Below are 15,439 nucleotides of genomic sequence, written 5' to 3' on the forward strand. Positions count from 1 at the left end.
TTTTTATTATAACTAAAATATATTATCCTCCTTGATGACTTAACCCATCTGGTTTTTTTTTTGTAGTGGCGATTGCCAGATGGCTTACCGGTTTCCGTCCTCGTGGACATACTGAAGCTGTTATTGCTATTGCATTTAGTCCTAGACCTGGATCCCCGTACCAGCTTCTCTCGTAAGAATTGTTCTTTTTGGCATCTTATACGCTGTTTTGTGTCAGTTCTATTCATTGGTTGATATCATGCTATTTATGTGTTTGGAAAAGATGGTTTATTTCAACTGGTAAGCTCCATGAGCCCTTTATAAAATCTTTGCAGATCGTCAGATGATGACACATGTCTGATATGGGATGCTCGGGGTGTCCAGCTTGCTCCGCGGATATAAGTCCCTAAGCCTCATAGTCCTATTGGTGATTGGCTGATTGCTTTATATTCCTGGTTGATTTATATATCGATTTGATCTATTGGAAGCTATAGGACTGACTTCGGAATCATATTCCAGGAGAAAACCGTGGCGGTTCTTCTAGTAATGGTAATTTTTTTTGTTGTGCATTCAATGCTAATGGATCTATCTTTGTCAATAGCAGCTCTGATAATCGTGCTAGAGTTTACTCGGTCTTGATAAATGTTTCTTGACTAGATTATATATATAATGATGATTCAGTTAATTAGAGTAGATACTTCCTTGGTTACAGGTTTGGGGTGCTAGTAAGACCAATAAGAATGATTTAGACCAGCTAAATCATGAGATGGATGTTCTGGCTGGACATGAGAATGTTGTTAAATTACATTTCTTATCATATATGTTATATTTGGTACCTGCTCATATTTTTAAATTACATTTCTTATGAGATCCTAATTTTCTTAACTTAGTCATTTTCTGTGGTTCTTTCTAGTGCTTGTGCTGGAAGATCTGGACGAAAATGTTCCAAATTTTAAGAATTCTTGGTGTGCTTTCTGCTGCAATTATTCGTAAAAGTTTCCTTATAATGTTTTTGACACTCAATAACATATGTATTTGTCTAGGTTCTCTTATGATAACATAGTTACATGCTCTAGTGATGGTAGTGCAATCATTTGGATCCCAAGATCACGGAGTTCGCCTGTAACATCCGATTTCGATAAGATAACCATGACATTCAATATGTTTTCATAGGAGTAGAAACCATATCTTTATTTATGTCTTTCAGGTAAAATGCTGCCAAGCCTTAGAAGAAGATCCGAGAGGTTGAAAGATAAAACAAAAGTGAGTATTTTGTAATATTGCTTTGATCTTGTGGCTAAATATGCTACTTATCTGTTTTTTTACGTCTTTAGCAGGCTAGGATCATGACTTCTTTGAGTAGGCGTTGCGAAAAGAGAAACTTTGATGAGCTTGAGGGAGCTCCAAGCAGTAAAAACACATGTAATGGTGTTAATGTAGCACATAGTTGTTTGTAATTGAAAACAGATATTGATGGCATGGCAGTTGACACTTTCTCGGTGGTTTTTAATGGGTTTACAAATGGTGAAAGACAATATCTAGAACTAAATGACGGTGAGTCTAACGGTTCTCAGGATGTAACTAGTCGCCTGAATGATGTAGCAGATAGCTCCATGTGGGTTTCAAGGGCTCCTGGTGGCACTGATGAATTAAATGATGGTTTTGAAGACATCAAATATGATTTGACATTAGACTGTCAAAAGGATTGTGTGGTTGGAGCAGAGATATCTCTGAGATATGATTGTGTTGGGATATCAAATCCTCACATCAGTGATTCTCTCTCAAGTGGTAGTGTGTTCCTATGTCATGGAAGCATAAGAAGAAACCAAACAGGGTTGCTACTGACTCAAGAACTCAGTTCTTGTAGTCAGGATCAGAGTAGTGGCGCTAAGTCCCATGACGTTGGTCCTTTTGAAATATTGAAGCCTCAACAGTTAAAAGAAAAGTTATCTTGGTTGACATTATCGATACATGAAGAGGATTGTCGTTATATTCTACAAAAGGAGGATGAAGTTGCGAATTTGCGACAAGTAAGTGTTTGTGGTGATCTTATTTGTTGTTTCATTTAGTTCAACCTTTGGTATGAGTATTCTTACATGTAGCTGTTACTCTTTATCTTTCAGGGACATCAAGAATACTTAAACTTTAGCTCCTTGAGGGGAAGTAGCTCCTTGGACTTTAATAAAGAGTAGAAATATGAAGGCTGTGGAAATCTGTAAAGTGAAAAGTCTGAAATATGCAACTCTTCCTAGTTCTGGAGATAGCTGCTGCAAAATGATACTTAAAGTCATTGATCCGAACTCCGAAGTGTACAGCAAACTTTCAAGCTTACATTACCTGATTTAGTGACCTTTCCAGATTTTCTTGTGAAAAGAAGCCGGTATGAAGGAGCGATACAGAGGAAATGGACTTGCAGGGACAAGTGTAAGGTTTGGTGGAGAAACAAAGGCGAAGAAGATGGTCGTTGGTGGGAAGGAGGAATTCTAGCTGTGAAACCCAAATCAACTCATTTTCTTGATAGTCCATGGGAGAGGTACAAAGTTAAATACAAGACTAGCCCGACCGAGACACATCTTCATAGTCCTTGGGAGCTTTTTGATGCTGATACTAAGTGGGAGCAGCCTCATATTGATAATGAGAAATGAAACAGTATGCTCTTAGCCTTAACAAACTTACAGACTTCAGAAAAAAGAATCCAGGTATGTGTGTTTAGGCTTATGTTTAAATTTGCTTAGGTGGTTTAGAAGTAGAAAATAACATAACACTATCACAAGAACATGACAATATGATATAAACTTGACAGATTCGTTTGAGGATTCTTATGGACTCCAAAAACTGAACCAGATCATGGGAAACTCAAGCTACACCAATAGGTAATATTCTACAAGACTAGAAGAGGTTTTGATATGGAGCCGAATTTGACATGGTTTTGTTCTATGGATTATCTACAGGTTCCCAGTTCCTTTGTCTCTTGAGGTAATAAGATCAAGGATTGAGAACAACTATTACCGGAGTATGGAAGCGTTAAGGCACGATGTATCAGTTATGCTATCCAATGCAGAGACTTTCTTTGATCTAAACAAATGTGTAGGTGTAGCAGTCAAAATTTCAGATCTTTCTCAATGGTTCGACCGCACGTTGTCTTCTTTGTAGCTTATCTGCCTATGTATAGAGTACGTGAATTAGGGTCGCTTGCGTTGTTGTATCTGAAAGGCTTCTTCGATCTAACGAGTAAGCACATTTTTCATTGATCTAATTTTTGTTTGTCTCTTGTGATGTAATGTACCCTAATGTCCTAAAGTTGGAGCTAATTTTTGTCATTTTATGTGCATCAGTACAATGATGTTATTACAGCATTTTAGTGTATATTCGGGTATCCAAGTTTTAAGCTATACACGAAAATCAACTCTTACTTGACCCACAACTACCCAACTTTGGCGTGGTATTAGTCGTAATAATAATTTTATGGGTTTTGGAAAGTTAAGCACCAACTATTATTTTTCTTTTTTTTTTGTAGAGTTTTGGTCGATGTGAGACATCTTATCAAAGTTAGTTTAGGGCCATTGTTTTCAGGTCCGATCCGTACCGTCCGGTCCGATCGGTTAACCCATGACCCGGACATTTTTCCGGTTTAGATTAAGTGCTAATATCCGATAATTTAGGGCTAAGCGATTGTCCCACAACCTCCTGTAAACGCTACGTATGCCGGTTGCTAACATTTAACAACAAACACACAAATTTCTTTATACTGTTACAGATTGCTAGATATCGCTTGCAATCGTTAGATTTTAAAACTTCATTTCCGCCAGTGTTTGCGACAGCAGGCGGTTGCGGGTGGTTCAAATGATTTTTTTTTTCTTTTTTATCTACATTAGTATTTTGCATCTTTTGCTATGTATTTTGAGATAGTGAAGTAATATAACTTCATTTTTCAGGACTTGTAGTTTTTATGAAAGAAAAAACAAAAACTAGAGGCTGATTTTAATGATAGATCCTAAAGAAATCAAACCAAATGAAATCACCAGAACCTTAAGATACTTTAACCTATTGGGTCTATAAAACGGATTTTATTGCTTTGGATCTATAAAGTCACGTTGTAGACCCAAAGCAATAAAAGATTTGGGATAGTTAAACCATATGATGGTTAGTGTGTGGTTTTAAAACCTTAAGATATTTGTGTAGGAGACTAGGAATTGTGTGTTTTGAAAAGAAGCAGCCACTAAAATCATATGATAAGTCAATAAAGGAAGCAGCTACTGAAATTTACTTGAAAATGATTTTTCAGTACCAAAATCAATTAATCTCTTCCATGTCTCGTTTAATGTATATAAAGACCGTTGAGAAAAGTCGTATTTGGATCACCACAAGTTAGTAGAAAGACTTGTTAGTCAGTCAACCCATGTGATATATATGAGAATGAAACCATGTTATCACATTACAATTTCCACTTTCTTGCTTTTTCATTGTTGATACTCAAAAAGGTAAAAAAACTTAAAAGAAAGATGAAAGACTCTTGGAACACAATCAGTCATTCTTATTACTCTTTTCTTTCCCTTCTTTCTCACTTCTAATTATGGAGACGTGTTAGCAGCTCCTAATAGAAACTTGTGTCATCCAGAACAAAGAGACGCAATTCTCGAGTTCAAGAACGAGTTTGAGATTCAAAAGCCTTGTGTGTTGATGGGCCTCTTAAGACGGAGTCGTGGGCGAATAACAGCGATTGTTGTTCTTGGGATGGTATCAAATGCGATGCCAAGTTTGGAATGTGATAGAGCTGAACCTTAGCTCCAGCTGCCTCCATGGCCTGCTCAATTCCAAAAGTAATATCTTTAGCCTTCAAAACCTTCGTTTTCTAGACCTTTCAAATAATCATTTCAGTGGTCAAATCTTATCTTCACTTGGAAACTTTTCTAGTCTCACCACTCTTGACCTTTCTGAAAATCATTTCAGTGGTCAAATCCCATCTTCACTAGGAAATCTTTTGCATCTCACATCTCTTGACCTCACTGATAACAATTTCGTTGGTGACATCCCAACTTCACTTGGTAACCTTTCTCATCTCACCCTTCTTCTCCTTGGTGCTAACAACCTTGTTGGTGAAATCCCATTTTCACTTGGAAATCTTTCTCATCTCACCGATCTTACCCTCTGTGAAAACGACCTTGCTGGTGAAATCCCATCCTCATTTGAAAATCTTTCACATCTCACCAATCTCGATCTCTCACAAAACAACCTGGTTGGTGAAATCCCATCTTTTTTTGGTAGTTTTAACCAGTTAGTTAGCTTAGCTGTTGAAGAAAACGAGTTTACTGGAAACTTTCTCCTTATACTACTAAATCTAACAAATTTGTCAGATTTATCACTCTCCCGCAACCAGTTCACAGGCACGCTTCCTCCTAATATGAGCTCGCTCTCCAACTTGGTGTTATTTTACGCAGACGCCAACGCTTTCACTGGAACTATCCCTTCATCTCTCCTCAACATTCCTTCTTTGAGTTGTTTTGACTTGAGTGATAACCAACTCAATGGAAATATTGAGTTTGGGAATATATCTTCATCACTATCAGACTTACTCCTTGGCAATAACAACTTCAGAGGGTCAATCCACAAATCCATTTCCAAACTAGTCAACCTTTACACACTTGACCTTTCTCATTTCAACACCCAAGGCTCAATAAACTTTAGCATCTTCTCGGATCTCAAGTTGCTCGTGGATCTTCACTTATCCCATTTGAACACAACAACTACAATTGACTTGAATACATTCTTATCAAGTTTCAAGTCACTAGATACATTGGACCTCTCAGGCAATCATATTTCAGCCATAAACAAGAGTTCAGTTTCAAATCCTGTAACGACCGCGTCCCGCGTTCATAAAGAGGCCAGGTTGTTTTAGGAGAAAACTATACCATGGTCAAGAAACGGACTAAAATACTTCGTCGGAAGAACGAGAAAGTTCAAGCTGAACCAGCTAGGTGAGCTGGACAAGCTAGGATGAACTAGCTAGCTAAGCTAGGTGAGCTAAACCAGCTGGAAGACTAGCTAGCTCAGCTAGGTGAGCTGACCGACAGCTCGATTGAGCTCAGTGAGCTGATCGGGTACTGACCCAGCTGGGTGGTCCGGTCAGCTGACACTCGAGCTGGTGGACTGTGGTAGCTCACGGGTGAAGAGGTGTCTCGGCCAAAAGGTGTAAGGTCGAGCGGGTACCAACGAACGGTTGCATCGCCCAATAGATGCAAGGAACGGATGTGACCTTTTGGAAGGATGCAAGGAATGGATGTGACCTTTCGGAAGGGTGCAAGGAACGGATGTGACCTTTCGGAAGGGTGCAAGGAACAGATGTGATGCTTCGGGAAGCATCCATTCGCCCCCTATATAAGGGAGGACGCCCAAGGCCTTTGGAATCATCTCACATCATCTCACAACATCCAAAACACCATAAAACATTCTTAAAAGAGTCCCAACACATCCTGAAGTTGTTGGTCGGAAAGGGGGTGCGGCTCGGCGAGTATAACTCGACCGAACTGATGCGCATACTACCTCCCGGTCCAACTGTTTGATGGAGTGTAGAGGATGGATAGGGTAGACCGTTCGTCTTAAAGACGAATCGGATCTGGTAGACCGATCGTCGGATCGGATCGGCCAGACCGATCGTCGGACGGATCGGGGCAGCCAGACAGATCGTCGGACGGGTCAGATGGGACAGGCCGATCGTCTGACGGAACGGGTCGGACAGACCGATCGTCGGATGGGATGGATCGAGAAAAGTGTTCGAGGAAACACAAGGATAAGTGCATCCGAACAAACCCAAGGGTGGCCCATGGATGCAATCTTACCGGTAAAGAGAGAAAGCACCAAGAATGGGTAAGGAACGTGATTCACCATATAGGATCAATATCGCGGCCGCCTTCATGTATCTATCTCCTCAGCCATGGTGAAACCGATCGGAGATCGGTAAGACCAAAGGATGACTCGACGGATAACCAACGGGAAAGTCCACGGTGGGAACCGATGGACAAAACGGATGTTGGACCTGCGAGCAAACCTAAGGCCGACGGAAGAAGGATTTCATGGGCTAGCCTACGATGATCCGGTGGATGAATCCACGGACCCTTGGGTGTGAAAAGGATATCGTTCGGACCGCATGGATGGATCATTAAGCCAAAAGCTTTATCGACCACCATGGACCGGACGGGTAAACGGTTGGTAAACCGTGGGCGGTCGTAGTGTTAAACGACCAGATCGGAAACATGGATGGTTCGATAAGCCGAGGGCTCAATCGTCCACCATGTAGCCGGAGGGGCGTACGTTTGGAGAACGGATGGACCAATAAGCCAAGAGCTTGATTCGGCCATCGTGAACCAAGGGAATCGTACGATCCCCAATCTCTATCGTTGTACTTAGACCAGTGGGGTTGGTTGGTTGTATGGCTAAGTAACGATAGGGATTGGTTCATCAATTCACGATCGGATACGAGTCATTGAACGAATGGAGTAAGGCGACAAACGGGCTAAGGAATCAAATTCGCATATTGGCCAAGGTATGTAACGATCTAACTTATTAGTTAAGGTAGACGTTTGGGAATTGACCGAGAAAATAGGATAAAGGAATATGCGATTGTTAGGCCTAGAATGGTTAGCGAACAATATGCATGTTTTGACCAAGGATAGGATCGATCTAAGTCTAAGGGACAAGACGATGAAACTGGTACAAGAGTTGGTTAGAATTAAACCAAGGTTAGAAAGACTTCCGCTGTGTAATAAGAAAGCGATTATAGAATTTAGCCTCGTAAAGGCAATTCTATGGTTAATCGCGAAAAATTAAGAGGTTAGGCCGGGAAGAGGCGCAAACTTGAGTACACGGTCGCCGGACACCGAGACGTCCGGGACTGGGTCTCACAAATCCTCTATTGTTATCGCGGTTTAACTTGTCCGGATGCGGTGTCACTGAGTTCCCAGAGTTCCTAAGAACCCAACAAACAATGGAGATTTTAGACATTTCCAACAACAAGATTAATGGTCAAGTACCTGGCTGGTTATGGACGCTACCAACTTTGGACTACGTGAATCTTTCCAACAACACTTTCACCGGTTTCCAAAGATTAATGGTACCTTCATCCTGGCAACCATCTATGAATTATTTTTCTGGCGCCAACAACAATTTCACGGGAAATCTTCCAGCTTTCATATGTGCATTGCGCTCTCTAGCAATGATTTATGTGACAACAAATTCAATGGTTCAATCCCACGTTGCATGGGAAATTTCAGTAGTACTCTTCAAGCTCTACATCTAAGAAAGAATCATCTTAGTGGAGTTTTTCCAGAGAATATATCTGAAAGTTTAAAGTCGCTTGACGTCGGTCATAACCAACTAGTGGGAAAGCTTCCAAGATCTTTGGTTCGTATCTCTTCTCTTGAAGTTCTTAATGTGGAAAACAACAAAATAAATGATACATTTCCTTTCTGGTTGAGTTCTCTAGAAGAGCTACAAGTTCTTGTCCTTCGTTCAAATGCATTCCATGGACCGATGCAACAAACCAGGTTTCCTAACTTGCGAATCATCGACGTATCCCATAACCACTTCAACGGAACTTTGCCATCAGATTTCTTTGTAAATTGGACGGTAATGTTTTTACTTGGAGAAAATGAAGATCAGTTTAATGGAGAGTACATGGGTACAAGCTATTACAGTGATTCAATAGTTGTGATGAATAAAGGCCTAGAAATGGAGATGGTACGTATCCTAAAAATCTTTACATCAGTAGACTTTTCGAGAAACAAATTTGAAGGAGAGATTCCAAAGTCCATTGGTCTATTAAAAGAGCTTCATGTGCTCAACTTGTCAAGCAATACTTTCACTGGCCACATCCCATCTTCAATGGGAAAACTAAGAGAGCTCGAATCACTAGATGTTGCTCAAAACAAGCTTTCAGGAGACATTCCACAAGACCTAGGGGATCTCTCATACCTTGCGTACATGAACTTCTCCCATAACCAGCTTGTGGGTCCATTACCAGGGGGCACTCAGTTTCTAACACAGAATTGCTCTTCTTTCGAGGAGAATGCAGGACATTTTGGCCCTTCACTTGAGAAAGTTTGTGATATCCATGGGAAAACAATGCAAGAGTCCGAAATGCCAGGATCAGAAGAAGATGAAGAAGAGGTGATAAGTTGGATAGCAGCTACAATTGGATTCATACCTGGTATTGCCTTTGGATTGATGATGGGATACATATTGGTTTGCTACAAACCAGAGTGGTTCATGAACGTTTTTGGCAAAAACAAAAGCAGAAGCACAAGCAGCACAACTCGTTAATGAAAGAGGTACTGTTCTTAATTTGGAAAAATTGAAACTATAATAATTTTGGTGGATGTATTAATCATTCTTTGTTTGTATAGTATCTTCAACCCAAGCTGAAGAATCATTGAAGAAGAAGATAAAAGCAACCACATCAGACGATATGTAGAGATTAGAGAAAGAAGCGTGGAAAAAAAGAAATCTAATTACAAATATTATCATGGTTAAAATTTTAGTTGTTGTGAATTTCTGTTATATGTTCTCTCCTCATATTTATTTATATATCCATGTTTTCAGTAAAAAGATTAGTTGATTTCACATTTACTCCATGTGAACAACATGATGCATCAAAACAACGTAAAACCAACAAAAATCTTCAATCCAATCATCATATATCTAAATGTTTATAACTGTTTGGAGAACGAGATGCTTCTCACTAGGGTGGAAAAAGTATTATCATGAAAAATATTATATTTGATAATTTGATCGTTGGCATCTAAATACAACCTGATAACTGGCTCTGATTAATGATTGGAATTGACCAAATATCTTCCTAAACAAACGATGTCTTTTCAATCCATAAATCAAGTGGAGCCAGCAACTACTGTATATGTTAATTCTATGCCCAATGAGTTATATTTATTCAGCACCAACCAATATTGTTAGGTGCGTGATCGTAATCAAATTAAATATTAGCTTTGTAGAAACGAACCTCAAAATACAGTATAATTTCTATCAATTAATAATGTTGGGACTGCAAAATTTTATTAATTTATAAAGGTTTTAATCTATTGATAAATTAATATTTATTAAAAAAAATTTGTCAACTAATATTTATTAATTTATAGAGAGATTTTCCTAATTTATTAACTTTTTAAAAAAAATTATAAGATTTTTTCTTTATATAAGATATCTTTCAAGAATCAATTACAAGAAAAAATAATATCATGATTAAAAAACAACACCAAATTTTTTTTGATATTGTAAAATACTAAAACTAAATTTCAAATAAGAATAAATACAAATTTAAGCAAAAACATATTAGAAATATATTTCAAAGAAATTTCTTACATATAATGTATATATATAATTGTAATGTATATATATAATTGTAATATATATATATATATATATATATATAATTGATATATTTATACAATTATTAATTTATGATATTGATGGACCATATATTTACTTAGGACTTTCAAAAAAATTATTATCTTATTAATTTATTGATTTGTGTCACTATTTTACTCTAGTACCAACTCGGGATTGAAAGAATTTATTATTTTATAGAGATTATTAATTTATCGAGTATCAATTTATAGAAGTTTTACTGATTGCAATTTAAGTTTTTTGGATAACTTTGATTAACGGAAAGATTCAATTATTTTATTATTTTAATATTCTCACACCTAATTTTTTTTTTGGTGAAGTGAGGGAGACAGTGTTTAATTAAAGAAAAAAATAACAATTACACTACAACATGTCGTGAGCTTGTAGCTCCACTAGTATCAGCAGCCGAGATCGAACACACGCAATCTGGCAAAGAATCAAAATAATCAAAACATACGGAAAGAGAAAACGCATAGTTCGCCAAACCGTCAGCAAGACGATTCGCCTCCCTATACACATGAACAATGCGGACAATCCAGTCCTTCGAAATGAAACCATAGCACAAGCGTACTAGGAACGATAATGGGTGAGACTCACTAACCCTTGTCCGTAAAAACCCGACAACCATCTCCGTGTCAACCTCCAATTCCACTCTCGAAGCCTTCTTCTCCCATGCCAAATACAACCCATAATACATTCCCCAAAGCTCCGCAAAAAGGGCAGAACATATTAATCAAGCCAGGACGTTCCCATCGTCATTGAAATGTTTTACACTAGATGATTACGCTCAAGGACAATTATGAGTTTACTATTTTACTATTCCCACCTAATGTTTTACACTAGATGATTTGGACAATTATGATTTGGTATATGTGGCAAGTGTTGTTTATGGATATCAATGATTTAAATAAATTTATAATAAACTAGACTACAGCCCAGACTTTGTGCGTGCTTAAAACTATTCATGTAAAATATTATGTATAAAATTATTATCTGGGATCGAAGATCTCTTTGTATAAAACGAAACATATGATAAACGTTGTTATGTTCTATTCAGTTACAAATATTTTATGTAAGAATAAATTTTCATTTTTCATTTCACCTTTGAAATATTTGAGCATGAAAAAAGCTTACATGTGGTGGAAAAAGTTTTAATGAAATATTATCATTTTATAGCAAATATGTTTTTTTGTGTCTTTTAATAATTAAATTCAGATATTTTATGATTGGTGACCATAATCCTAAATTGCCCTAATATATGATTACATGTAGACTCTTGTAAAAAGTAATATTGTCAACTAAATAAAACTAAAAGATTGATAGTAGGGTGTCAATCTAATTAGGTAAGTTTCCTATAATAACGATGCAATCATGTACTAAGTCAAGCCAAGTCTAGATGATTTGAATTATCTAACAACCTAAGTGATCATGCAAGAAACTAACAAAACTATACTAAGCAGGAATTAAAGAACATGAGTGATGAAAGTAAGAAGTAAACTACAGACCATGAACTATCAATGCATAAACTTGAATAATAAACTAAGTAGAGAAAAGAAAAGATGCTCGGCCGAGCATTGAACATGCAGGTCGAGCAAACACGTTGAGCAAATTAAGTTGAGTAGATGAATTAAACAAAACGAGCAAATGAACAAAAGAAAATGAGCAGATGAGTAACAACACGAAATTCAATCAATCTAAGCGAAGCCGAGCTCTTAAGAGTGGGGTAGTTGGTTCTAGTGGACTCCTAAATCCATTTAGCTAACTAACAAACTCAATCAAGCTATTCCTAGACAATAGATTCATAATCAGATCAATACACTCTCGTGACAATGATCCTCATAACTTTACCATCTCAATTCTCATTGATGAAACATAGCAAAGCACGCATTAAACAACAATCTATTAAAGTCAATAAGCAGTCTAAACATCCAATCTATTGGGTTAGAATCTACAAATCTCAGGAATTAGTTGGTTCAGACATTTCATCAAACACATTTTGGGTGTAGAAAGTCTGAGATCAATCTCTAGTTGATCAGAAAGGAAATAGCACTAAGAACTCCTAATCCATAAGGGAATCATGCATTAAACACTTAGCTAGCTAAAGAAACAGAGGAATCCACCTAAACCTAACTCATCCTCAAGAACTCTGAAGAACACTACTCAAAAACAATGAGGAGCAACATAGAACAAAACTCAGAAAAATCATAAAACCCAAAAATCATTATAAACTTAGTATGCAATAGATTTAAGCAAGGTAAACAACTTTGTAGTAGAAAAAATTATTGCAAAAACTTAAAGATTCAATAGGAAATTAAAGGAACATATTTATGATTTTTACAAAAGAGGCAAAGAAATCTCTAGAACAAAAGAAATAAAAAAGGAATTTCCATTAGGTAAAGGGAAGGGGTCTATTTATAGCAAATACTAGGTTGACCTAATTCGCTAGAAGACAAAATAGAGAGGCGGTTTGGTCCAACTCAACCTAAGGTCGAGCAGGTGCAAATCTTCAAGATTTACTTTTTCTTCACTTGCTCGACATGCACGACCGAGCAAAAAGGTCGAGCTTAACACAAATCTTCCAAAATGGCTTCTAATTTTCTGCTGTAACTGTTACACTGTTGCGGCTTTTGATGTACCACTCAACCTTATCCCGTGCATAGATCTCAAGCATAGCTTCATTTCTTCGTGAGGCATCTCTTTAGCTTGACCAATCGATCACATCTTGTGCATAGACCCCGAGCTCAACTTCTTAGTTCCAAAAACTCCCAAAATAGGTTCAAAAGCACTTGTTTTACCTAAAAAACACTCCATATGCAGATATGCCATGCAATGCTATGCAAAACATGAAAAGGGAGAAAAAGGTCTATGAATGCATAAAAAGAAGCATGAAACCAAACTAAATGTATGGAAAATAAGGGCTTAAAACGTGTAAAATTTGGTGTTATCAAAGATTGAGGGAGTAATATGGGTTCATATATGTTTCACAATGTCATTCCTACAATTTCTACTTCTTTGAGGTTTTAAAATAGATATTTCATATAAAGCATCTTAAAATTTATTATTTTACATGTATATTTTCTTTTGGTATGAACAACACTACTAATATAGAATTAATAAACTTTCCAAATTTAACCGTCGAAAGTTTTTAGAATGCTGATATGGAATAATATTATTGGTTATTTAAAATCACATTTAAACAGTTTGATAGACAAATAACTCCAACTTTTAGGGGGTGTATTCAAATTAGAATTTAAAGTGATTCGAATTTCATGAGACTTTTTAGAATTCATGTTTGAATAACATAGAATTTATAAATTCTACACAAATCTCTTAAAATTCCACTTTCAATACACCCTCCTTAGATAGATAAAACTCTATTGTTCATATGTTATCAATCAGAGTTTAATTTCAATTGAAAATAACTATCAAGTTATCCATATATATATCTTTTGTGGAAGCCAATTAACCCAGTGGATAGGGGTTTAAAGGATTTACACCAAATGTTTAGAATTAGATTACCAAAAAGTGCATCTTCTTGCAGATTATCGGAGGTTCTAGAGGAAAATTTATCGGAGGTTCTAGAGGAATGCATGTAGAGCCGTATGTTGTAGTCTTGTGTGTTGCATGAACATTAGGTCTATTGATATGTTGTTTTTTTTGGTATTTTAGGTCCTTTGTCTAACCTTTGTTTTGAGTCATCTATCATGTCGTAGTCCATGTATTACGTCTTTTTTTGTTGCGTCTTGAGTCTTTAACAGGTCTTAGGTACTAGTGAAAAGATTGGATAGTTTTGACCTCGTTTGGCTTGAAAAAGGATGAGAAAAGCTGAACCGAGGAGAAAGAAGGAGTCAAGGAGACGGTTAGACTGATCGGTCCGTGCATTGACGAGGTGGGCAGAGACGGTTAGACCGATCGGTCCACCGCCAGACCGATTGGTCAGTGCTTCATTGATTCGGCAGAGATTGTTGGACCGATCGGTCCACCACCTGACCGATTGGTCCACCAGAAGACCGATCGGTTCGGCTTCACGATGAACGGTTCCGGTATTCCTTAACCGGATTTATCTTCTATTTTCTGTAATTAGTTATAAAAACCCCAAAACCTAATTTTATTTTTACGCTTCTTTTTCTGCAACATTTGGAGAGTATTTTTGTAAGCTACTACCTTTGGGATTAGAGATTCATCCTTCTTGATAATTTGGAGAAGATTTCTAACCCTTATTTCTTATTTATTCAATTTGAATTATGTTTGCTTTCATATCTCTTTACTTCATTTCTATTGCTATGTGTGAATAATTCTCCAATTGAATTTTAGGGTTCTAAGTAGAAAGTCAATGAATTAGTAACTAAATTGTTATACAGAGTTCTCAATCTTTGGGGTATTCATTTTCTGTGTCTTTAATGCTAGAATAGGATTGATCACTTCTTTTTAGAAATTAGGTTTTTGTATGCATTAAAAGTGTTCGACAGAGACCTGAATGAATATAAATTGATCATTGTATTTCTAACCATCGAAAGTTGACGTTAGAACACATTGCGAACTAAATAAACCAATTCATTAATGCGAATTTGATTAGGAAACTGCAAACGAAAGTTTAGTAGTCGAGTAGTCAAATTTAGTGGCTAGTATCTCGGGAGAAAGTTAGTCTAGAATTATGTTTATGTTTGAGAACGGTTCTTCATAATTGAATTTCCTGTTTTGTTTATTCTGCTAGTTTTTGTCTTTTGAAATACCCTAACACCCAATATCTCCAATCCATAAGTTTAATTCTTTTATTTATTTTCATTTTCATTTATAATTCTGAAAACCAAACAAACAACCTCTTTAGTTTTAGCTCATAACGAGTTTCAGAAATTTTTAGAGTATCTTTTGTCCTTATAAATCGATCTCAAATATACAGTCTAGCGATTAAGTGTATTGAGTTAATTATTCGAGCAATCATCTATCACTTGGATGTCATACATGCATGACCATTGTCTGTTGTCCGTAGTCCGTTGTCCGTTGTAGAACCTAATGTTACATAAAGAGTTGAATTATAAAATTATTG

At 36.9% G+C, this 15,439-nt stretch overlaps 2 protein-coding genes, 2 long non-coding RNA genes and 3 pseudogenes across 13 annotated transcripts; 3 read left to right on the forward strand and 4 right to left on the reverse strand.

The window, feature by feature from the left end:
* Nucleotides 1-32: 32 nt before the first annotated feature.
* Nucleotides 33-3,368, forward strand: AT2G15030 (annotated as a pseudogene). 5 transcript variants are annotated; one of them is made up of 10 exons: nucleotides 63-172; nucleotides 315-528; nucleotides 692-772; nucleotides 893-944; nucleotides 1,023-1,101; nucleotides 1,187-1,242; nucleotides 1,317-2,009; nucleotides 2,103-2,678; nucleotides 2,783-2,852; nucleotides 2,931-3,356. The 5 variants fall into 5 exon arrangements; another variant differs by having other exon boundaries at nucleotides 692-944; another variant differs by having other exon boundaries at nucleotides 315-406; nucleotides 499-528; nucleotides 692-1,242.
* Nucleotides 273-512, reverse strand: AT2G06345. Its single transcript, NR_140135.1, has one exon. It is a non-coding gene; the product is annotated as an other RNA (long non-coding RNA).
* Nucleotides 1,029-1,130, reverse strand: AT2G15029 (uncharacterized protein; the record flags this gene model as incomplete). The annotated part of the gene is made up of 1 exon (NM_001124848.1): nucleotides 1,029-1,130. One exon carries the CDS (start codon nucleotides 1,128-1,130, stop codon nucleotides 1,029-1,031), a length of 102 nt encoding a protein of 33 aa, NP_001118320.1.
* A 992-nt stretch (nucleotides 3,369-4,360) lies between the features above and the next one.
* On the forward strand, nucleotides 4,361-6,278 carry RLP18 (annotated as a pseudogene). Of its 3 annotated transcripts, one of them has the most exons (3): nucleotides 4,361-4,799; nucleotides 4,930-5,132; nucleotides 5,205-6,278. The 3 variants fall into 3 exon arrangements; another variant differs by having other exon boundaries at nucleotides 4,930-6,278; another variant differs by having other exon boundaries at nucleotides 4,361-6,278.
* AT2G06355 lies at nucleotides 5,575-5,774 on the reverse strand. The gene has a single exon (NR_140136.1). It is a non-coding gene; the product is annotated as an other RNA (long non-coding RNA).
* A 1,521-nt stretch (nucleotides 6,279-7,799) lies between the features above and the next one.
* On the forward strand, nucleotides 7,800-9,600 carry AT2G15042 (Leucine-rich repeat (LRR) family protein). The gene is made up of 2 exons (NM_001335446.1): nucleotides 7,800-9,302; nucleotides 9,378-9,600. The coding sequence occupies exon 1, from the start codon at nucleotides 8,017-8,019 to the stop codon at nucleotides 9,292-9,294; it is 1,278 nt and encodes a 425-aa protein (NP_001318226.1). The 5' UTR covers nucleotides 7,800-8,016; the 3' UTR covers nucleotides 9,295-9,302; nucleotides 9,378-9,600.
* Nucleotides 9,601-10,652: 1,052 nt separating this feature from the next.
* AT2G15045 lies at nucleotides 10,653-11,426 on the reverse strand (annotated as a pseudogene; the record flags this gene model as incomplete). Its single annotated transcript has 1 exon — nucleotides 10,653-11,426.
* Between the last annotated feature and the right edge of the window lie 4,013 nt (nucleotides 11,427-15,439).

This window comes from Arabidopsis thaliana, chromosome 2 (assembly GCF_000001735.4).
Source record: "Arabidopsis thaliana chromosome 2, partial sequence".
NCBI lineage: Eukaryota > Viridiplantae > Streptophyta > Magnoliopsida > Brassicales > Brassicaceae > Arabidopsis > Arabidopsis thaliana.